General features: G+C 38.2%; 1 protein-coding gene across 1 annotated transcript in view; it reads right to left on the reverse strand.

Annotated features, from left to right (window-relative positions):
* Positions 1-24550, reverse strand: part of DNAH14 (dynein, axonemal, heavy chain 14) — a 641625-nt gene that overhangs the window by 194553 nt on the left and 422522 nt on the right. Inside the window, 6 exon segments of the mRNA XM_006871162.1 lie at positions 4690-4905; positions 7100-7240; positions 12892-12987; positions 13349-13480; positions 17385-17544; positions 23450-23544. Coding sequence (XP_006871224.1) covers positions 4690-4905; positions 7100-7240; positions 12892-12987; positions 13349-13480; positions 17385-17544; positions 23450-23544 — 840 coding nt within the window.

A 24550-nucleotide genomic window follows, 5' to 3' on the forward strand; every position in this document is an offset into this window, starting at 1 on the left:
CCACACCTTTATCTCCGTGGTTATGTCATCTGTCTGTGGCTGCTCTGATCCTTACCCTGCTTGGCCTCACCCAAGATGGTGGCTCCAGAAGTGGCTGGGCATCTTGAACTAGAAAGCAATGGATTTCTTGCTTCTGCTACAAATTCCCCTACCTATAAGCCTTCCAACCTTCTAAATATTCCTTTATATGTGGTTCAGAGATCTGGAAGCATCCCCTGAGCCTGCTTGGTCTGGTATTCTGTATTGTTGCTGACGGAGCTACTCACTGCATTTCTACCTGATCTGCCATTGTTTGTTCTTGTGTGCCTTATTATTTTGTCTTGCATATTTAGGTTCATGATTCAGCTACATTTGAGTTTTGTGCATGATATAAAGTAATGGTCAAGTTTTTTTCTTTCCTTTTTAAAATGGATATTTGATTACCTGTTGAAAAGACTATCCATTCCCAATGTCACTGTAATATCACTTTTTGCATAAATCAAATTTCCATGTAAGTTTGATTTACGTCTGTTTCTGGGCTTTCAGTTCTGGTCAGTTGGTCTAGTTGTTTATCTTTGCAATGGCACACACATACATACCAATAAACCATACAACTTTCCTAATTACTGTAGCTTTAAAGTAAATCTTGATATTTGATATAGAGCAAGTCCTCCCATCCAGCTCACCTATCATCAACAGCATCTTAGCTATTTTGTCTCTTTGTCTTTTTATATAACTTTTAGAATCAGTTTGGCAATGTGCACACTTATCCACACACAACACATGTACACACACAAAGAGGTTGCAATTTTGATTGAGATTACATTGTATCTAGGTCAATTTGGAAAGAACTGGTAACTTTAGAATACTGAGATTTGAAATTCATTAAAGTGATACAACTCTTCACTTATTTAGATTTCTTATATTAATGCTATTTTATAATTTTCTTTATATAAATCTTGCATATCTTTTGATAAATTCAGAGTGATGCCTAAGTAAATGGTATTAAAAAAACCTTCCATTCTCTGCTGCTGGCATGGTTGTGGTTATATATGCTGTGGGGTCGGTTCAGACTCATAGCGACCCCGTACACGGTTTCTGAGCCTGTAAATCTTTATGGGAATAGAAAGCCTCACCTTTCTCCCACAGAACACCTGGTAGTTTCGAACTGCTGACCATCAGGTTAGCAGCCTAATTTGTAACCACTATACTATCAGAACTCCTGGTTGCTGGTATAGAGACATACAATTGGTTTTTACGTACTGATTTTAATTCTAATAACGATGCTTAAGCTTTTATGAATTCTCATAACATATTTATAGATTCTCTCAGATTTTCTAACTATATAGCACCTGAAAATAATTATATTTTTGACTCTTTCTTCTTTTCCAAACCTAAAATCTTTCATTTCACTTTCTTGTCTTATGTGCTGCACAGGACCTCCAGGATAATGTTAAATATAAGTGGAGAGTGTAGACATCTCTTGTCATGTTTCCAATTTCAAAGGAAAAACATTTTTTCAAAAAATTTTTTTCAACTCTGATGTCTTCTTTGTCTTATTGTTAGTTTAGAAGTACTTTTCCAAATTTCCAGAAATATGAGCATTTTCAAATTATCTTTAATTACTGACTTCTAGCTTAATTATAAGGAGCTCTGGTAGCGTAGAGGCTATGAATCGGGCTGCGAACCTTAAGGTCAGTAGTTCGAAACTACCAGCTGCTCCACGGGAGCAAGATGAGGCTTTCTGCTCCCGTAAAGATTTACAGCCTTGGAAACTCTGTACAGGGTCGCTATGGGTCAGAACTGACTCGACAGCACATAACTACAACAACAACAAGCTTAATTATATTTTGATCACTTAACATATTATGTGTGATTTTGGTCCTTTGGCATTTGTTGAAATTTGATTTGTGACCCATTAGTAATCAATTTTGGCAATGTTTCCTATGTTTTTGTATATGATATGTAAACTGCAGGTGTAGGCTGTAATATTCTATATGCCCATGAAGTTCACTTATTGATCATGCTGCTAATATCTTCTGTATTATTACTAATTCCCTATGAGATTCTAACATGCATTGAAAGCTGAGTTAGATTCTTGGATTACCAAAGTTGACTCTGCCCATTCAAACATGGTAGGACAAAAGGAATGTCTGTGATGGGGCAGTTGGGAGTCAGTGCCAACCTACAGATGTTTTTACTTCACCAGAAAATTTGGAGACCCGATGTGCAGTGTTTGAGAGTTAGTCCATCAGGGGCATCTGGCTTGAGTATTGGCTTGCTCACTTATTAGCTTTGTGCCTTGAGCAAGTGCCTTAAACTCTCTGAACTTTAATTTTTTGTTTTTGTTTAATAAATGGGATATACTTACCTCTGTCATATAAATTGGATGTCTATCTAGTCCTAAAATTGTTATGGAGTACTGATGTGGCACTGTAGGATAAGCACTGGATTACTCACTGCAAGGTTGGCAGTTCAAACCTACCAACTGCTCCTCTGAAACCCTATACAGGGTCACAATGAGTCAGAATCCACTCAGTGGCACTTAGTAACAACAACAACGTGAGACAGAGAACAGGTATAAAATTACTCTTGGAGAAGTTAAAAAAGTAAGCAATTTCCTTTTTATCATCTCAACACCAGTAGAGAATTTACACTATAGAAAAAAAATCTTAATTATTAATAAATGTGAGAACTATATTTTTGACTGTGTCTAAGGATACTCTCTGTAGCTTAGAACGTTTTTACTTCTTTTTCCCACTTAATTAAAGGCTTCAGGGAAAGAAGTTGGCTATATTCATTAAGACAAGGTAGTAGTACTACATTGGGAAAAATAATATTTTGTGACATTTGCTCAGAGGACCAGAAATATGAGAGCTATAAAAACTGAGACATAAGCAGTATAGTTTAAAAAAATTAAAATCTAATGAGGTGAAATACAAGGGTTAAAGGAGATAGAGGTAAATACTGTTATATATATAATCATATATATATATGATTATATATACATAATCATATATGTAACAATGTTTTAGAGCACAAGGTTGGTTTGAACCACAAGGTTGGCAGTTCAAACTCACCAGCTGTTCCTTGGAAACCCTATACAGGCTTGCTATGAGTCAGATCTGACTCAATGGCACTTACCAACAATAGGGTTTTTAATAACCTCATATGCATGTGAAAGCTGAACAATGAATAAAAAGACCATAGAAGAATCGATACATTTGAGTTAAGGTGTTGGAAGATAATATTGAAAGTACCATGGACTGACAGAAGAACAAACAAATCTGTGTTGGACGAAGTATAGCCAGAATGTTCCTTGGAAGCCAGGATGGCCAGACTTCATCTCTCATACTTTGGACATATTGTCAGGAGGGACCAGTCTCTGGAGAAGGAAATAATGATTGGTAAAGTAGAGGGTCTGTAAAAGAGGAAGACCTGCAACAAGATGGATTGGCACAGTGGCAGTAGCAATGGGCTCAAGCACAGCAATGATTGTGAGGTTGGGAGAGGACTGGGCAGAGCTTCATTCTATTGTGCATAAGTTTGCTATGAGTCGGAACCTACTGGATGGAACCTAACAGCAACAATATGGGTAGATACATAGAGAGACACACAGGCTGAATGGGTATGAGATAGAGAGTGGCAGTATATGCACATATATATAAGGGTTTGACAGAGGATATTTGTATATGGGTATTAACCTTCACTCTAAACACATCTGTGAATGCAGTGGAACATTAAAGGGACAAAGTGACTAAAACTTCTTAGACATTATCACACACCTTGAGGCAATGAGTTGCTGGGTCAGGGGGCTCAGGACTATAGTCTAGGGGGACAGCATGGTTAGTTGACATAACATAGTCCACCAAGACAATGTTCTATATCCTACTTTGGTGAGTAGTAACTGAGATCTTAAAAGCTGATGAGAGGCCATCTAAACTGCAACTATCGATCTTTCCATGGGTGGAAGAAAGAAGAGCGATGAAATTGAAGATGCTTGGAATCAATTAGTCCAATGGACTGATGGAACATGTGACCATCAGTCTCCACAATTCTGAAACCAGAAGAACTAGATGGTGCCCTGCTACCATTACCACCTGCTCTGAAAGGGATCACATTGGATAGAGTGTGGAACAAAACTAAAAATTATAAAAAAGAGCCAGCTTACTGTTCAAAAAGAGACCCAAGGAACTGGAGAGACTATTGCCCTTGGCTACCCTTCAGGTTCAGAATGGAACTCACCTTTCTGGCCCCATTTTTAAACCAAGTGGTATATAGGTGTAGGTGAGGGAACAACACTAGTAAGGTATGCTTACAATGGAATAGTCATCCATTCAAAATCAGAAGGGCAACATTTATCTAAAGACAAAGTTCAGAAGGGTTGGGAAGGAGAGTGGAATGGAAATAGGAACCAGAGGTTGGAAGTGGGATAACTGTTGTTACATGGAGGAAAATGCAGTCATAGAGATGCAAGAAAGTATCTGATTTGTTGACTGTAAAACTGATAATCTATCTGTTCTGCAAACCTTCACTCAATTCACTATAAAATGTTTCAAAAAATTTTTAGAGCCTAGAATATACTTCAATATTTTCATTTTTCAAAATTATCCAGGGAAAATTTATTTATAAACCCCTAAATGCACAAACATCCCAAATCCAGACCAACACTAGAAGCCACTCAGCTGGATCTTACAAACATGCACCTACCTCATTTTTTTGTGTCATGACTTGGGTTAGTGAAAAGTTTGAAGACAAAGAAATGTTATTTTCAGCACAGATATTCTCCCATTGATTCACAATCAGCTCACGAAATTCTGCTGTTAATACTCCACTGTAGACAATGCAAGCTGCTGAAATAAGTATGTCACCCAAAATTCCTCTCAACTTCTTGTCTGTTTGATTTATTGTTTCTTGCCATCGAATCTAAATGGTAAAATAAAAAATGAGTTATTTATATTTTATATGTAACATCAGACATGTATTGAGACATTAAGAAAAATGAAAGGTCTCCAAGCTTAATCTGTTGTTGCAATTACTGTTTTGGGGGCTGTGAGTCACCAGGTCAGCAGTTGGAGCCCACCAGCCACTCCTAGGGAGAAAGATGAAGTTTTCTGCTCCCGCAAAGATTTAAAGCTTCAGAAACCCTTTACAGGCTGCTATGAGTCAGACGACACTTAACAACTTAAAACAACAATTACTGTTTTCAAGTTGTAGTTGAATAAAAACTAATGTTTTTGTTGTTTAGTGCCATCGAGTTGGTTCCGACTCATGTTTGAAAATGAACAGCTTCTGAGGGAAACACTATTTTCATTCCTGGATTTGTCAGTGGTGTCATATTTGCTAAGATTGATAGATAACCACTTCAAATCCTTTGTGTAATAAAGCTGGATACATTTTAAAAAATGATCAGTTCATTACATTATTTCTAATGTTCAATAATAACAACTGTTGTTGTTAAGTGCCATTGAGTTGGTTCCAACCCATTGCGATCCTGTCTAGGATTTCCAAGGAATGGCTGGTGAGCTTGAACCGCCCACCTGTGGTTCAAACTGATTCTTCAGTCCAGTCCATTAACCTACAGCGCCACACCAGGCCTCCAATAATAACAATAACCAGCATTTATTGATTCCTTACTTGCTGTACACTTTACTTTGAAAATCTCATTTGATATCTTCAATAACTCTATTGTTGTTGTTGTTGTTGTTGTTAAATGCTGTCGAGTCGGTTCCGACCCATAGCGACCCTGTACAGGGTTTCCGAGGGTGTAAATCTTTACGGGAGTAGAAAGCCTCATCTTTCTCCCGTGGAGCGGCTGGTAGTTTCGAACCGCTGACCTTAAGCTTCGCAGCCCGATTCGTAACCACTATGCTACCAGAGCTCCTTTCAATAGCTCTATTAGGAGATGCTATTGGCTTCATTTTAAGGTGAAGAAATTGAAGCTCAGAGAAGTTAAGCAAGTTGTTCAAGATTACAAAGCTTTTGAGGGGCATAGCTGGGCTCTGAACGCATTCTCCAGCTCCAGAGCTCCTGTTCTAAGTCACTGTGCTCTACTGCCTCTTTCCTCAACCATGTATGTGCTTGACTGGCCAATGAATAAAAGCACGCTGAGCAAGAATCCTCTCTTTTGGAAGCTTAACATTTGGAGTAATGCTGGTGGGCCACTGCCTTTGGGCATATATGGAGCCCTCAGGGATATCATCAACTTCTGAAAGCTGTGATCTCTCTGTGTTTGGCCTGACTACATAATCCCTCCTGTTTGGTTCGCGAGTCTGCCATGCTGTTGTTGTTAAATGCTATTGAATCTCTCTGACTTATAGCCACCCTGTAAGGGTTTCTAAAAAGGAGTGGGTGGTGGGTTTGAACCACTGGCCTTGCTGTCAGCAGTCTAGTGCTTATCCCACAGTGTTTGATTTAAACAATCAAACCAAATTAAAAATAACTTGAGAATTTTGTAACATCCCTTGAGTAAGGTATGGTATGACTAAACCAAGATTCTAGCCAGCTCAAGTATACAGAAGGTGGACACAACAGAAGAGTGGTACAAAGGTAAGATAAAAAGGGTCTGAAGTTTGACAGGATACAATAAATTTATATTTTCTTTCCTCAGGACATCACCTCCCTTTTGGCTTTACTTATGCTTTATATACACAGCTTGTGTTGCTTCTGTGCTTGTTGTTGTTAAGTGCTGTCGAGTCAGTTCCGACCCACAGAGACCTTGTATAGGGTTTCCAAGGAGCAGCTTGTGAGCTTGAACCACTGATCCTGTGGTTCAAACGACTTTACAGTCCAGTGCATTAGCCCACAGCGCCACACCAGGACTCCTTCTGTGCTTAGAAAGGGAAAGGTCAGGATATACTCTTTGAAAGGTTTGCTTATGACCTCATCAGACAAAAATATGCTAAGGTTTTATGAACAAAAGGAAATAACCTCTGATCCTTGTATTCTGTAATCTCTGTTTTAAGACTACCTGACCAGGATACATTTATTGTATCCAAATAGGATTACTGGTCTTAATAGGAAATTGGATTGCAATATAGCTTTAGGAGGCATATGATATAGCCTGCAGTAAAAATTATTTTGGGGTTTTGAAGTCTATATCAAACAAGGGAAGTCATGCCTTCTCATCTTCCAGAGCACTTAGTAAGACAGATGCACATTGTAAGCGCTTCGTGGCTAGTTTTCTCCGGTTTGCTAGCAGTATTTTTTCAGTAATAATATCTTTGTAGGTTGCTTGCAAAGACAGCAAATGTTCTTCAATCTGAAAGACAATTAATTTGTTATTAAGACAAAACTGATTTTGCCTTAAGAGTTTATCTGTCATTTATATAAATAGATTATTGTAACTACTTAATTTTTGCATCCTAGAAACTCTTCCTGGAAAGATGGAATCTATTACAATATATATGTTGTTGTTATTGAACTTTCAAACCCCAGGTATACACTGAGTAGATCAGAGGAACTGATGAGTTTAGAAATTAGATGGATAGCATGAAGACACAAATTATTCCTAGGATGTCATCTGAAAATGTCATCTATTTTCATGAATAGTCAATAAGATAACTTCCTTAAATTCCTACTTATCTTGGTAACTTTCCTGCTCAGAAACATTTGGTGAATTCTTAAAGAAATCATTGCCTAAGGATATAGTTCCACCACTTACCTGTCAGTTTGTCACACTGTGGTGGCTTACGTGTTACTGTGAATCTGAAGCTACCAATCGGGTCACCCATGGTAGCAAGGTTTCAGCTGAGCTTCCAGACAAACACAGACTTGGAAGAAGAAGAGATGGACTATTTTAGAATATTTAGTTACTGAAAACTTTATGAAGAGCAGTGGCACACTGTCAGCACCAGAATATTGAATATTGAAATATGATGAAGAGCACCAGAATATTGTCAGATACAATGTCAGAAGATGAGCCTCTCAGATTGGAAGTTACTCAAAATACGACTATGGAAGAGCTGCCTCCTCAAAGTAGAGTTGACTGTGAAGACGCAAAATGGGGTAAACCGTCAGGTCTGTCATTTGCTGATGGGGCACAATTCAAAATGAAGAGACACAGCTGTAAACACTCATTAATAATCAGAACATGGACTGCATGAAGTATGAATCTAGGAAAATTGGGAATTGTCAAAAATGAAGTGGAACGTATAAGCATCAGAATCTTACGCATTAGTGAGCTGAGATGGATTGGCATTGGCCATTTGGAATCTGACATCACATGGTTTACTATGCCAAAAATGACAAAATGAAGAGGAATGGCATTACATTCATCAGACAGAACATATCAAGAGCTGTCTTGAAGTACAATGCAGTCTATGATAGGATAAAATACATATGCCTACAAGGAAGACCATTTAATGCCACTATTATTCAAATTTATGCACCAATCACTAAAGTCAGTGATGATGAAATTGAAGAATTCTAACAATTTCTCCAGTCTGAAATTGATCAAACATGCCATTAAGATGGATTGATAATCGCAAATATTGTAAACAAAGAGGAAGGATCAGTAGTTGGAAAATATAGCCTTGGTTATAGAAATAATATTGGAGATTGTATGATAGAATTTAGCAAGATCAATGACTTCTTCATTGCAAATACCTTTTTTAAACAACATAAAATATGACTACACACCTGGATCTTACCAGATGGAATGCACAGAAATCAAATTAACTACATCTGTGGAAAGAGATGGTGGAAGAAGTCCATATCGTTAGTCAAAACAAGGCTGAGGGGCAGAATGTGAAATAGACCATTAACTGCTTATATGCAGGTTTAGGCTGAAGCTGAAGGAAATTAAAACAAGTTCACAAGAGCCAAAATATGACCTTGAATATATCCCACATGAATTTAGAGATCATCTGAAGAACAGCTTTGATGCATTAGACACTAATGACTGAAGACCGGAAGAGTTGTGGAATGTCATCGAGAACATCATACAGGAAGAAAGAAAAAGGTCATTAAGAAGACAAGAAAGAAAGAAAAAAAACCAAAATGGATATCAGAAGAAACTCAGAAAGATGCTCTCTAGCAGAGAGATGCTAAAGCAGATGGAAGAAAAGAGGAGGTAAAAGAGCTGATCAGAACTTTTCAAAGGTGAGCTTGAGAAGACAAAGTCAAGTATTATAATGAAATGTGCAATGTGCAAAGACCTGGTGTTAGAAAATCAAAAGGGAAGAATATGCTCAGCATTTCTCAAGCTGAGGAAATTGAAGAAAAAATTCAAGCCTCGACTTGAAATATTGAAGGACTCTATGGACAAAATATTGAATGATGCAGAAAGCATCAAAAGAAGATGGAAGAAATACAAAGAGTCACTGTACCAAAAGGAAATGGATGATGTTCAACCATTTCAAGAAGTAACATATGATCAAGAGCCAATGATCCTGAAGGATGAAGTCCAAGGTGCATTGAAGGCATTGACAAAGAACGAGGCTCCAGGAACTGATGGAATACAAATTGAAATCTTTCAATAAACTGATGCGGCACTGGAGGCACTCACTCATACACGCTAAGAAATTTGGAAGACACTACCTGGCCAAGTAACTGGAAGAGATCCATATTTTTGCCCATTCCAAACAAAGGTGACCCAATGGAATGTAGAAATCTATGGGCAACACATTAATATAGCATGCAAGTAAAATTTTGCTAAAAACAATACAAAAACAGCTGTAGTCATACATTGACAGAGAACTTCAGAGGTTCAAGCCAGAATTAGAAGAGGACAAGGAATGAGGGCTATCATTGCTGATGTCAGAAGGATTTGGCTGAAACCAGAGAAAAACAGAAAGACGCTTAACTGTGCTTTATTGACTATGCAAAGGCTTTTGATTGTGTGGATCATGACAAGCTATGGACAACATTGTGGAGAATGATTATTCTGGAACACTTAATTGTGCTCATGAGGAACCTGTACATAGACCAAGAGGCAGGTGTAACTGTAAATGCTGTTGAGTCAGTTCCAACTGATAGGATTTCCAAAGAGTGACTGGTAGGTTTAAACTGTTGACACACACACACACATACACACATGTATAAACAAATAAATAAATAAAATGGGAGTGTGGCATCTCCATAAAAGAAGAACTGGGCTGCAAATCACAAGGTCTGTGGTTCAAGCCAGCTGCTCTATGGGAGAAAGATGAAATTTTCTTCACCCTTGAAGATAAAACCTCTGAAAACCTACACAGGACAGCTATGAGTCAGACCGACTTGATGACACTTAAAAAAATGACATATATATTAAATATGTTACTCTGTTGAAAATATCTATCAATTTCAGCAAAAGCAAAAAAATATCAAAACAGAAGACAAAACCTCACAGTGCTATACTTTTGGCATGCTTATTCCAATGATTTTTTTATTTATTCCCAGTTCAATTAAAGTAATTATGCAGCTATTTTCTCTTTTATACATTATGTCATTCATGTCTGTTTGCCCATTCCCCCTCTCCCTTCTCTTGGCTACTTCAGGGAAATCTCCCTTCCTTGTTACTCATGATGTAAAATATTTAAATATCAAAGTGCAAAGCCTATTGATTCAATGAAACACATGAATTGTCTATTATATGGCACACATTGCAGTCTCCCAAGGTAATGTTTCTGATGTTCAGATTTAATATGATCTGGGATAATTTCCCACCCGTCCCCTAAGTTTCCTAGATTTTTCAGGAACATTTTTATGTTAAGACCCAGGTAAACAAAAAGATATTTTAAAAATAGAAGACAGTACATAACTGAATGAAAGTTAAACCTCTAAGAGAAGTTGAAAACCAGTGGAGTTAGTAACTAAACTCAAGCATACAATTTAAATGTACTTCTTTGGGTTTAATGAGTAAAAATGCTAGAAGCTTCTCAAGTGTGTGATTGAGAGGTGGAGGGAATGCAGAGTATTAGTGAGTGAGTGTCTGACTGAAATTTACAGTTAATTTTCTCCCTTTCATTTAATAACAAAAACAAATTGATTATATTTTGCATGTTAAAAGAAACTGAGCTGTGTTATCTTAGTTTTCTCTAAGTAGCTTACTCTGATTAGCTTTGTCATTATATTATTACTGGACTGGAAATAGGAAATTCCAGTTTTAAGCAGGTATGGGGACAAAGTTGATGTTCTATTAAATAAACAATATGATTGTCTATTTTAAAAAAAGCAAACCAAACCAAATTGATTACATTATAAACAAACCTTTACTGGATAAATATATAAAATACTAAAAAAAAGAAAAAAGAAAACCACACAAAAATTATGGGCAGCAGGAGAACAAGTTGTGTTGTTGTTAGGTGCCATTGAGTGTGTTCTGAATCATGTATAACAGTCCTGCACCATCCTCACAATTGTTACGTTTGAACCCATTGCTGCTGTCACTGCGTCAATCCGTCTCATTGGGGTCGTCCTGTTTTTTTGCTGACCCTCCACTGTGCCAAGCATGATGTCCTTCTTCTGGAACTGATCTCTCCTGACAACATGTCCAAACTACAAGAGACCAAGTGTCACCATCCTAGCTTCTAAAGAGCATTCTCTTTGTAATTCTTCCAAGACAGATTTATTTGTTCTTCTGACAGTCCATGATACTTTCAATATTCTTCTCCAACGCTATAATTCAAATGCATTACTTCTCCTGCCAACTTATTCATTGTCCAACATTCACATGAATATGAGGCAATTGAAAATACCATGACTTGGGTCAGTGCATCTTGGTCCTCAAACTGACATCTTTGCTCTTTAATACTTTCAAGGGAGCTTTTACAGCAGATTTGACCAATGTAATATTATTTGATTTCTTGATTGATGCTTCCATGAATGTTGGGTGTGTATCCAATAAAAATTAAGTTTCTGACAACTTCAATCTTTTCTTCATTTATCATGACGCTCACAATCCAGTTGTGAGGATTTTTGTTTTCTTTACACTGAGGCTATAATCTTTGGTCTTTACCATTACATATTTTATGTTCTCTTCGATTCCAGCAAGCAAGGTTTGGGGATAGGGTTCTACCCACACCTTCCTATCCCTTATCAACTTTGTCCTTAGGTAAATATTGTCCTTTTGATTTTGAACTACTGACCATTCCATGATGAGCAGACCTTACTAGAGTTGTTATCCCCTTTACATATGTATCTACTTCTTGGTTGAAAATTGGGGCATGAGGATGAGTTCCTTTCTAGACCTGAAGGGTTGTCAAGAACCATAGTCTCAGTATTTTTTAAAATAAGCTTGAGCTTTGTTCCATAGTTTCTCGTATTCTATCTGGGACCTTCTAATGAGAGCCCTTTCAGAACAGTTGGTATTGGTGGTCGAGCACCATCTAGTTCTTTTTGTCTCTTAGTCGTGGAGAATGATGTTATGGTGTTTACAGAACATAGCTTGACACTGGGTAAGCCTTTGGAAGTGAACCTTGGTGGCATATTGGTTTAAGTGCTTGCCTATGAACCAAAAGTCAGTGGGGTTTGAACCCACCAGCTGCTTGGTGGGAGAAAGATGTGCCAGTATGCTTCTGTAAAGGTTTATAGTCTTGGAAAACCTAGGGAGCAATTAGTTCTATTCTGACCTGTAGGGTTCCGATGAGGCAGAATCGATTTGATAGCAATGGGGTAGAAGCCTTTGGTAGACTAAAGTTCTAAAGCTCTCCTGGGATTAAACTGATAAAATAGCTACTTAAAATACCTTGAGACAATTATAATTATGTATTTAGTGTTTTGCTATGCTGCAAGTACTAACAAAGATATATATATATATATATATATATATATTACTTATCTTAATTAATCGTTACAATACTCTTCAGGACCCATATTAACATCTCCATTTTAACTCTAAGAGATTAGCTTTACTGACATAATGATCTTCTTGAAATGTTTTTGTTTAGTTCCTAAAGGTATCCAAAGTTTAACAACGAAAACATTTCTTACCATTTGTAAACCTCTTTGTTTCTCCGCCAACCTTTGTCTTGCAATTTGAAGGACATTTTGAGCTTCAGTTACTTGAATTTGTTTAGGGCCTATCACCTTAAAAAGGAGATCACAAGAGTTAGGCTTAAAAAAAATATTAAGCTTCCTGTTAAAAATAGCACTTATGTATGGGAGATAAATGTTCCTAAATTTATGGGTACAAAAGGCATCTACTGTAGCTTATTATGGTAAAACATATTAAGATGAGCAAATAAAAAAATAAACAGCCTGGTTGTCATAAATGCAGTAATTAAATACCTGACATCTACATGAATTATAATAATGTTTGATTAAAGTGGTTTTCATCAGGTGTTGTTTTCCATAGAATTTCATTTGAGCATTGTTAATTAAAAATGATTTGTGGGACTTTCATATGCTATTTTCAAACCGTTACAGATATTTAGGAGGAAAAGCATACCTTCTGTACTTCATGGTAGTTAGTCAAAGCTATAACCCACTGGCACATAGAGCAACAAGCAACAGAAACCAGAGCAATCTTGTTTGGATTGAAATCAGGTAAGCTTAAAATTTTTTTCAGCTTCATAAAAGCCTAGAGAGAATACAGTTCATGTATTACAAGAGAAAGAAATAGTATAGATCTGTTGTTTAATCTACATTCTAATGAATTTCTTTTTCATAGCAGAAAATCCCCACTACTCTTTACAACATGCCTGGTGTGGTGCCATCAGATCAACACCAGACTGTGAACCACAAGGTCAGCAGTTCAAACCCATCAGCTGCTGCTCCTCAGAAACCCAACACAGGGTTGCTATGAGTTGGAACCAACTCGATGACACTTAACAACCACAACGCCTCTTCACAACAGCTGGATCAAATATACACCTGGGTGAAAAAACAGCCCCGGTACTAGTAATTTTTATAAGATGAGGGGAATATCCTTTATTAAATACATCTGGTTCTTGCTATTGGTAACGTAGTTTTTACCATCGGTTTAATAAAGAAATTTCACTTTAGAGCAAAACAACAGCAGCATCTAAAAGCCCCTATGTTACCTTTCTCCTGCATTGGGGAATTTGGAATATGAGGAGATCTGACATCGTCTGTATACTTTAGGTGTGAGGTAACTAGGAACTATGCTACCAGAGCCCTTTCCCAAGGAGCTCTGGTAGTGTAGTTGTTACAAATCGGGTTGCTAATCTCAAGGTCAGCAGTTCGAAACTACCAGTGGTTCCACAGGACAAAGATGAGGCTTTCTGCTCCCGTAAAGATTTACAGCCTTGGAAACCCTATGCAAGGTCACTATTAGTCAGAACCGACTCCATGGCACATAATCACCACCCCTTCCATTCTGCCCACACCAAACCCCCTCCAAAAGGCATTTTGTCAGAGCCCATTTCTATTTAAAGGTCTTTCTAGTCAGTAACAGTGGTATGGCAAAAGAGTTTCACTACTTGAGTTGTGCCACATGCCCATGGGCCCACCACATCTAAAAGATACAACTTAGATTAGAATCAGATGTGCAACTCATTTATTCTTGGGATCCATCATCAGAATGACGCCTTTTACAGACTGTAGCTAACCAGGCATCTCTCCCTTTGTCTGGAAGGAGAGAACTAGTTTGCTGAATTATTAGGTAGTAGGTAGTCCTTTCTCACTTGATTATTGGTGCTCTTTTTATCATTTTAAAAGGAGCTTATGCTTTTTGTTAATAAGTGATTCTTTGGATGAATTATTATTTTAAAATATGTTTATTTTGTTGTTGTTGAAGAGCTCTTAACTATTGTTAGCTTCAAAATAATAGGGAATTAGATTTCCTAAGAACCCTGGTATGGCTATGTAGGATAAACACTAGACTGATAATCACAAGGTTGGCATTGCCAACCCACCAGCTGCTCTCAGAAACGCTATCCAGGGTTGCTATGAGTTGAAACTGACTGGATAACACACAACAACAACAAAAGCACTAAGAATGCTTTAGAGAGTTAGCAGTTGTTGCAATAATTCATGAATAACATGCACATAACATTGTTAGAAAATTTGCCTTACTCATATATTATCCTGTACTTCCTAATAGGTAAGCTTCGTCTCTCATACTTTGGAAATATTGTCCAGAGAGAACAGTCGCTGGAGAAGGATGTCATGCTGGGTAAGGTGAAGGGTCAGAGAAAAACAGGAAGACCCCCAACGAGATGGATCAGCCAGGTGACATCATTGATGGCGTCAAGTGTGGCAGCGGTGGTGAGGTTGGCCCAGGATCGGACATTGTTTCGTTCTGCTGTGCATGGGGTTGCTATGAGTCGGTTCCGACTCGATGGCACCTGACAACAACAACAACAACAACTTCCTAATAGCACATATCATTATTATAACTAATTAATGAATTATATAGTTAGCAATTCAATGTATATCTTCCCTGTTACAATGTAAACTTCATAATATTAAGGAATGCATTGGTTGTAAACTATTCTATTCCTATAGCCGATCATAACGTCTTTCCCAAAAGATGTTTATTGAAAAAATTAATTAGTATTCACTTGTTCAGTACAGAACAATGCCATTTATATGCCTAGAAATCTGTCTGTCTGTTCCTGAGCTTAGCTATAAATTCAACTCCTATGTAATATCCCAGCTTAAACAGTCTTCCAGTCTCGACCCATTATCCAATTACAAATTTTTTAGGTAAGGCATGCCTTCCTGCTTCACTTTATTGAATTTCAAATTGAAGGTTTGGGTCAAGCATCCTTTGGCGTCATTTCTTCCAACAGCATGTGCTCTCTGTGTCATATTTTAGCAATTATTACAATATTGCAAATGTTTTTATAATGCTATTGCATATTGCATACTAAATAGACTACCCAAGCCCATTGCCATTGAGTTGATTCTGGTTCACAGTGATCCCACAGGACAGAGTTGGATGCCCTGTAGTCCTTCCAGGGATGTAGGTCATTATGGAAGCACACTACCTCATCCTTCTCCCATGAGTGGTTGGGAGATTAGAACTGGCACTGTAGGATAAGCACTGGACTTCTAACCACAAGGTCAGTGGTTCAAACCCACCAATTGCTCCTTGGAAACCCCATATAGGATCACTATTAGTTGTAACCGACTCGACAGCACTTAATAACAACAATGCATATAAAAGTTATGTTTACAATGGTTGTTAAGTGCTGTTGAATTGGTTCTGACTCATAGTGACTTTGTATAGGGTTTCCAGGGAGCAGTAGTGGGTTTGAACCACCAACTTGGCAGTTCAAACTGACCTTGCAGTCCAGTACTTATCCTACAGCACCATACCACTGGGAAACAAAAAAATCATGTGATTAACTTTATTGTGATATTTGTTTTATTGCAGTGGTCTGGAACCAAATCTGCAATATCTCTGAGGTATGTCTGCATTTGTTAGGACAGCACCCACTTCTAGGTACCAAAATCTGTATTGGTTTACTATGGCTGTTGTAACAAATGACCATAAATAGGGTGGCTTAAAATAACAGAAATTTATTATCTCACAGTTCTGGGAGCCAGAAGTCAAAATCATGGCATTGGCAGAACTACCCTTCCTCGGGAGGTTTCAGCTTCTGGTGGCTTCCACGTGTTACTTGGTTTGTAGCTACATCAGTGACATTTGACCTTTTCTTTCTATTCCTACCTATGAAACCTATTGCCTTCCCTGCCATATCTGTTTCTTCTTTCTACAAGACTCTTTCTCGAACATGATCTATCCTACCTATATTGTTAAGTGCCGTTGAGTCAGTTCTGACTAATAGCAATCCCGTATAGGGTTTCTGAGGAGTGACTGGTGGGTTTGAACTGCTTATTGTGTGGTTACCTGTCCAGTGCTGATTCTACAGAGCTACACCGGGATTCTGACCTTTCTATGTGCCTTGAACTCTGCTGCTTTACCTGGACCTTGGCCCCTCTTTCCTCTTCCTTCAAGTATTACAGTAAATCCATAGTCTTCTGAATTAATTCTGCTCCAGTAAAACTCTTTGGTAAGGTATCCAGACTACCTTACTACCTTTACTTTTTTTTTCTATGCTCCGATCTGTTGTCCATCTCCTCCCACTCACATGAATGAATATTTGTAAAGTGCTCAGACTAGTGCCTGGCATGTACTGATATATGAACATTTGTTAAGTAAATAAAAAAGAAATCTTAGCACTTTGATCTACTCATTGCACTTGAATTCAATCCATCTAGAAAGACCTTCCCTTCCTGCTGCCTTCTCATTTCTGTATTCTTTCATTATTGAAAGGCATCTGGAAACAAGGCATTTTCCAATGTTGGTGACATGTTTTTCCTTGATATTTCCAGGAAAACCCATTAAGTCTGGATATGCAGCTTGCCCTTTTAACTTTCACCATTGAATTCCATTCCAGACATAGAATATAATTCTATTTGGTTTTTAGAGATTATAGATATCAGATGCATCAACTATGCATTAAATAGGGATCAACTTTTTTTTTTTTTTTTTTCCCCTGAGCACTTTTTACCTTCTCAGGTATGCTGTCTTTGTCAAGGTTTATCAGTTTTTTAAGGAAGCCTGTTTCTGAAAGAAGTAATTTTGCTGTGGTCCAGTTAGGTTTCTTTTGCAGAAGAATACAAACCGCATTCATGACAGTCAGTACAAGGAAGGGAGGTCTTGTATATACTCTGTAATAGATAATAAAACATCTAATTAACTTCACAGTTGAAATCAAATGCACCTTGTAAAATACCTCAGAAGACAATATACACATTGTTTGGGCAAGCATTTTGAGAAGGAGAACTATTTGTCAACATATAGCTAAGTTGCTATTTGTCTATCTTTAAAATTTTGAATGTCTTTAATATATGGGTAGTTTTGCTTTAGGAGGAGTCCTGTTGGGCTGTAGGATAAGCATTAGACTGCTGACCACAAAATCAGAGGTTCAAACCTAAAAGTCATGCCTTGGAAACCCTATACAGGGTTGCTATGAATCCGAACAGAAGGAAGATGAACTGTATAAATTCTATGTAGAATGCTTGAGTTAGAGATGAATTATTTTCCCAAGAAAGAACTTACTACAGAGATAAAGTAGTAATGTCCCTGTTTCATTCCAGGGCTGATTTGCTGAGGAGTACTTGACAGAGACACTGTGTGTGTGTGTGTGTGTGTGTGTGTATGTGTGTGTGGTAGTGGGATGTTATCTCTATTCTTGCAATTAAAGGGGTATGTAAGGTCCGACCCCCCTTAAATGTATATCTGACTTCTCTTCATCCTGACCTGAAATTTCCACCATAAATATCACAGTCCCGTAGGGGGATGGGAGAGAAAGGGTAGATGGGAATTTTGTCTCTCAAATAATCAGTAATGCATTTATTATTGGGCCACTGGAAGCTGATTCCTGGGCTCAAGAGGTTATACAGCCAGCCAGTGGGTACATAGCAGCACTAGGATTCCAACCCAGGAAGTACTACAGTTCATGTGCTTAACCACTGAGATATAATGCCGCTTGGAAATTAGGCTAAAGGGATTTGAGCTGATGGCTCCCTTCTAGAAATATCTGCCAGAGAAAAACCAAGAGTACAGTACTTTCTAGAACAAAGTTGCATGCATCTCCTCCTCCCCAACATCTTGTCCAAAGGACCAGCCCTGCTACCTCTGATGCCATCTCTTGACCTATCCCCTGGTTCTCTGAGCTTCCTCCATCCTGGTCTTTGGTAGTTCCTGAGATCCATCAGACAGTTTTCTGCCTTAAGATTCTTATACTTTTCATTTTGTCTGCCTGGAACACTCCTCTAGATATTGTCCTAGCTTATTTCCATATTTCTTTTAGTTCTCTGCTCCAGTATCACCTCAGCAGAGAGACCTCATTCAAACATAGGCAAGCAGGGCCTTTGTCTGTTTCCTTTACTTCTATAACCACTGTGCCTAGAAAGGAGCCTGGTACTTAGTGTGCGCTCAATATATTTGCTAAACAAATGAATACTTGTACATGACAATAAATGTATATGAATGAGGTGAAAAAGAGGGGGGAAAACAGTCCAGAAATAACTTGCCTCCTCTGTGTATTTGACTTTCAACTTTAGGTGGATTAATTTCAGCATTTTGACATGCTCTGCTCTTCATTCTAAAATACATCCCCCTCCCCAATAAAACCTCACAACCTTTCTGTTTTTTCCTTATCCCAAGAGTTAAAATGTGTTAGCAATATCATAATAGATTTGTTCTATATTGCCCATCTTTAGTTGAAATACCACTTCTATAAAATAATGGTGCAATTCAAAGTTGTAATAGGTGAATTCTCATTGTTTGTTGGAGGGCTCAAGATAACAATATTCCACTCAGAGATTTAAATGATAATGAACAAGTGCAGATGTCTGCACCCTAACATATGTTGTTTGTTCCTTTATTTTCTTACAAGTTTTTCTTTAGTTGTTTTCCCTATGCTAGGAAGACTGTGTTTAAAAAGGGTATCTTTGGGTAATGTTACAGTATTCAACACCCATTATCAAGTCACCCAGACCCACTGCAGTGGAGTGCATTCCGACTCATAGAGAAGCTATAGAACAGCGTAGAAACTGCCTCATAGGGCTTCCAAGGCTGTAATCTTTCCTGAAGCGAACTGCCACATCTTTCTCACATAAAGCAGCTGGTAGGTTTGAACCACAGAACCTTTCAATTAGCAGCCAAGTGCTTTACACCTGTATTACCAGGGCTCCCTTACTGTATTCCTATAGATCTCAAATACTCTACAGCTGGACTCCCAGTGTGAGTGAAATGGTATCTCATTGTGGTTGTAATTTGCATCTAATGGTGGAAGGAGCCCTGGTCTCAAGGTCAGCAGTTCGAATTCACCAGCTTCTCTGAGGGAGAAAAATGAGTCTTTTTGTTCCCATAAAGATGTACAGCCTTGGAAACCCTATATAGGGTCCCAGAGAGTAGGCACCCCACTTGACAGCTCACCACCACCAATGGCTAATGGTTAATATAAGGAGTCTGAGTGTGGTGCTGTAGGATAAGCACTGGACTGCTAACCACAAGGTCGATGGTTCAAACCCACCAGCCACTCCCCAGTAACCCTATACAGGGTCCCTTTGAGCCAGCACCAACTAGATGACACTTCACAACAACAATGGCTAATGACTTTGAGTATCTTTTCCTGTGTTTGGTGGTCATTTAAATGTCTTCTTCGATGAAATGCCTATTCAAGTCTTTTACCTATTTTATGATTGGGTTGTCTTTTTGCTGTTTAGTTATTGAAGTTTTATATATATTTTGGCTATTAGAATCTTATCAGATATATGGCTTCTGAAGATATTTTCCAAATAGCCAGTTGTTGTTGTTGTTAAGTGCTCTGAGGCAGTCCTGACCCATAGTGACCCTGTATGGGTTTCCAAGGAGCAGCTGGTGAATTTGAACCTCTGACCTTGCAGTTCAAACCAACCTTGCAGTCCAGTTTAACATTTTTGGTAAAATTTTTTGATGAACAAAAGCTCTTAATTTTTAGGAGATCCCATTTATCTGTTTTGTCTTTTGCTCTTTGTGCTTTTGTTATTTTATTAGATAATCCATTGTTGAAAATTGGGCCTAACAGCATTGCCCTGATTGTCCTGGCATTTTCTTCTAAGGATTTTATGGATTTAGTTTACACATTTAGGTTCTTAATCCATTTTTAATTAATTTTTATTTTTTTGGTACATGGAGCTTGTTATTTTTCTATATGTGGAAATCCAAATTTCCTAATACCACTTATTGAAGACAGTCTTCTTTTCCCACTGAGTGGACTAAACACTCTTGAGAGGTGCTTTGATAGTCACCATGGTTGACAAATTATCCTTCTAGTCTAACTTACAATGTAGTTTATCAATTCTAAGATGCACAGTTTTACATCTTTAAGATTCAGATTCAGTTTATAAGCAATCAACCAAACTGCCACATCACAGTTTAATTAGAAGTATTTTTAAAGGATACACAAAGTATTTGTATGCCTTATGCATTATAATTAATTGCATCATAGTATTGATATGTTTGCCACAAATAATGAAAACTGTCAAGTATTTTAGATGGGTAGAAGGAACCCTTATGGCTCAGTGGTAAACTGCTTGGTTGCTAATCTAAAGGTCAGTGGTTTGAACCCATCAGCCACTTCATGGGAGAAAGATTTGGCAGTTTGCGTCTATAAAGATTTATAGCCTTGGGAATTCTGTAAGTTGGGGCTGTCTTTTTTAGTTTTTATATGGGTAAGTCTGCATAGGCCAGGAATCGAACTGGGGCCTCCCATGTGGCAGGTGAGAATTCTACCACTGAACCACCAATATATCCAACCTGAATTTAGAGATCATCTGAAGAACAGATTTGATATATTAAACACTAAAGAGCGAAGACCAGAAGACTTGTGGGATGACATCCAGAACATCATACATGAATAAAGCAAAAATTCATTAAGAAGACAAGAAAGAAGAAAAAGGTCAAAATGGATGCCAGAAGAGACACTGAAACTTGGTCTCCAGCATAAAGATGCTAAAGCAAATGGAAGAAATGAGGAGGTCCGAGAGCTGAACAGAAAATTTCAAAGATCAGCTCGAGAAGATAAAGCCAAATATTACAACAAAATGTGCAAAGATCTGGAGTCAGAAAACCAAAAAATAAAAACAAGTTCAGCATTTCTCAAGCTGGGGGAACTGAACGAAAAATTTAAGCCTCAACTTTCGTTATTAAAGGATTCTCTGGACAAATTACTGAATGACGCAGAAAGCATCAAAAGAAGATGGAAGGAATACACGGAGCCACTGTACCAAAAGGAAATGGTTCATGTTCAACCATTTCAAGAGGTAGCATATGATCCAGAGCCACTGGAGGCACTCACTCATCTATGCCAAGAAATTTGAAAGACAACAACTATCTGGCCAACTGATTGGAAGAGATCCGTATTTGTGCCCATTCAAAAGAAAGGTGACGCAATGGCATGCAGAATCATCAGACAATAGCTTTGATATCCCATGTGAGTGAAGTTTTACTCAAGGCAATACAGAAACGGCTGCAAGCACACATTGACAGAGAACTTCCAGAGGTTCAATCTGGAATCCGAAGAGGACAAGGAACGAGGGATATCATTGCTGATGTCTGATGGATCTTGGCTGAAAGTAGAGAATACCAGAAAGATGTTTACCTGTGCTTTATTGACTACGCAAAGGTTTTCAATTGTGTGAATCATGACAATCTATGAACAACGTTACACAGTATGAGTATTCCTGAACACTTAATTGTGCTCATGAGGAATCTATACATGGACCAAGAGGCAGCTGTTCGAACAAAACATGGGAGCACTGAGTGGTTTAAAATTAAGAAAGGTGTGCGACAGGGTTGTATTCTTTCACCATGCTTATTTCAGCCTGTATGTTGAGCAAATAACCCGAGAAATTGAGTTATATGAGGAAAAACATGGCATCAGGATTGGATGAAGGCTCATTAACAACCTGCGATGCAGATGATACAAGCTTGCTTGCTGAAAGTGAAGAGGACTTAAAATATTTACTGATGAAGATCAAAGAGTATAGCCTTTGGTATGGATTGCATCTCAGTGTAAAGAAACCAAAAATCCTCACCACTGGACCAATAAAACAACATTCTTATCAATGGAGAAATGATTGAAGTTGTCAAGGACTTCATTCTTCTTGGATCAACTATCAACACTCACGGAAGTAGCAGTCAAGAGATCAGATGGCATATTGCCATTAGGAAAATCTGCTGCCTTTTGAAAAGTTTCAAAAAGAACTTTTGAAAATGTTGAAGAGTAAAGGTATTAGCTTGAGGACTAAGGTGCACTGGACCCAAGCTATGGTATTTTCAATAACCTCATATGCATGAGAAAGCTGGATAGCAAATAAGACCATAGAAGAATTGATGATTTTGAGTTATGGTGTTGGAGGAGAATATTGAAAGTGCCATGTGTTGTCAAAGGAACCAACAGATCCATGTTGGAAGAAATGCATCCACAGGGCTCCTCAAAGGCCAGGATGGCCAAACTTTGTCTCTTGTACTTTGGACATATTGTCAGGAGGGAGCAGTTGCTAAAGAAGGATATCATGTTTGGTATGGTAGAGGGTCAGAGAAAAAGAGGAAGGCCCCCAATGAGATGGATTGGCAAAGTGGCAGCATCAATGGGCTCAATCGTGGCAACAATTGTGAGGTTGGTCCAGGACCTGACAGTTTTCATTCTGTGGTACATAGGGTCGCTATGAGTTGGTACCAACTCGATGGCACCTAACAATAACAACAACAACATATGGGTAGTGGCGGAGGCGGTTGTGTGCTGTGGAGTCAGTTCTGAGTCATAGCGACCTTGTAGAGGGTTCCTGAGGCTGTAAATTTTTACGAGAGTAGAAAGTCTCATCTTTCTCCCACGGAACAGCTTTGTACTGCCAACCTTGGCAGTTAGCAGCATGACTCGTAATCATTATGTTACTATAGCTCATTTTTAGATGGATAGAAATGACTTAATCTAAAAATGGAGTACTTTATTTTATTTCACCATGTACTTAAATTATGGTCTGAGCTTTCCCAACTCCAAAGAAACCTAGATAAATTGCTTACCTTAATTCAGCAACATCGGCTTTGTCCAAAGCATTTAAAGCCACGATTGCCTTGTCAAAAGCTGGCAGAACACTTTTAATCTCATTGGTAGTTTTCTATAATAAAGAAACAAGTCCTCCAATACATAGGAATGAATGTAGTTGCATATTTAAACTTTTTTGATTTTGAATTTGGGAATATAATTTGACATTTGTACAATACTCTTAAGTTATATATCTTCACTTAGATGTGTGCACAAATGCTTATACTGTTAGAACTGATGAGAAGTTATTTGTGGGAAGCAAAAGCACTGTGCGGCTTCTGCCTTGTCTATTAGATTCTAAGTGGTATTAACATATCCATTTGAGAAGTGGTCCAGTTAAATGTGGAATTACTATGAACCTAAAGAAACCGAAGCTTTAGGCACTCTCACTTGCACAGGCCTTTCTAAGGCCCTGAAAGGAACTCTGGTAATATGTTTGCAGGTCATACACTTTTCTTAAACTTGCAAAAGCAAGATTTTAAAACTGCAATCAGTTAAGACCATTTTCTATTTACACTTTGTATAATGTAGTGAATTATTTAATGTCTCTCCTAGCTACAGGTTTTGAAAATCTCCACTATGTGCCTTTTCCTGATGGGGCTAGGTAGGAGAAGGTGGGGAAAGGATGTTGATGAATTATATGATTCCCTTATGAGTGACTGTTAACAGGGCTAATTGTGAAAGCGTAGAATTCTAACATGGATATAAAATGAGGCATCTCAGCAGCAGGAGGGAGATCAATACCATCAAAGAGGCAGAACCAAGGGTAAAGTGTGTCCTTTGGACCGCAAGATGACTGTGCTTTGAAACTCCTCAGCCCAGGGACAGAAAACTATGACATGAGGAAAGTCAGAGGAGTCAATTCTGGCAGCAGAATCAAGAGCCAGAGCATGAGACAGAGTGGTGGGGTTTCTGGCCTACCGAGCAAGTAAAGCTGAGCGCCTTTGGACAGGATGCTTGTTTGCAGAGTGGGGTGTCTCCAGCTATGTAACTTGGGAGCTAGGTTTGCTCACTCATGGAGCTAGAGCTGAGTGCCTGGGCTGAAGCTTTCAGAGGAGTGGAGTGTTCTTTGGGTATTT

This window comes from Chrysochloris asiatica, unplaced genomic scaffold, assembly GCF_000296735.1.
Source record: "Chrysochloris asiatica unplaced genomic scaffold, ChrAsi1.0 scaffold00161, whole genome shotgun sequence".
Taxonomy (NCBI): Eukaryota; Metazoa; Chordata; class Mammalia; order Afrosoricida; family Chrysochloridae; genus Chrysochloris; species Chrysochloris asiatica.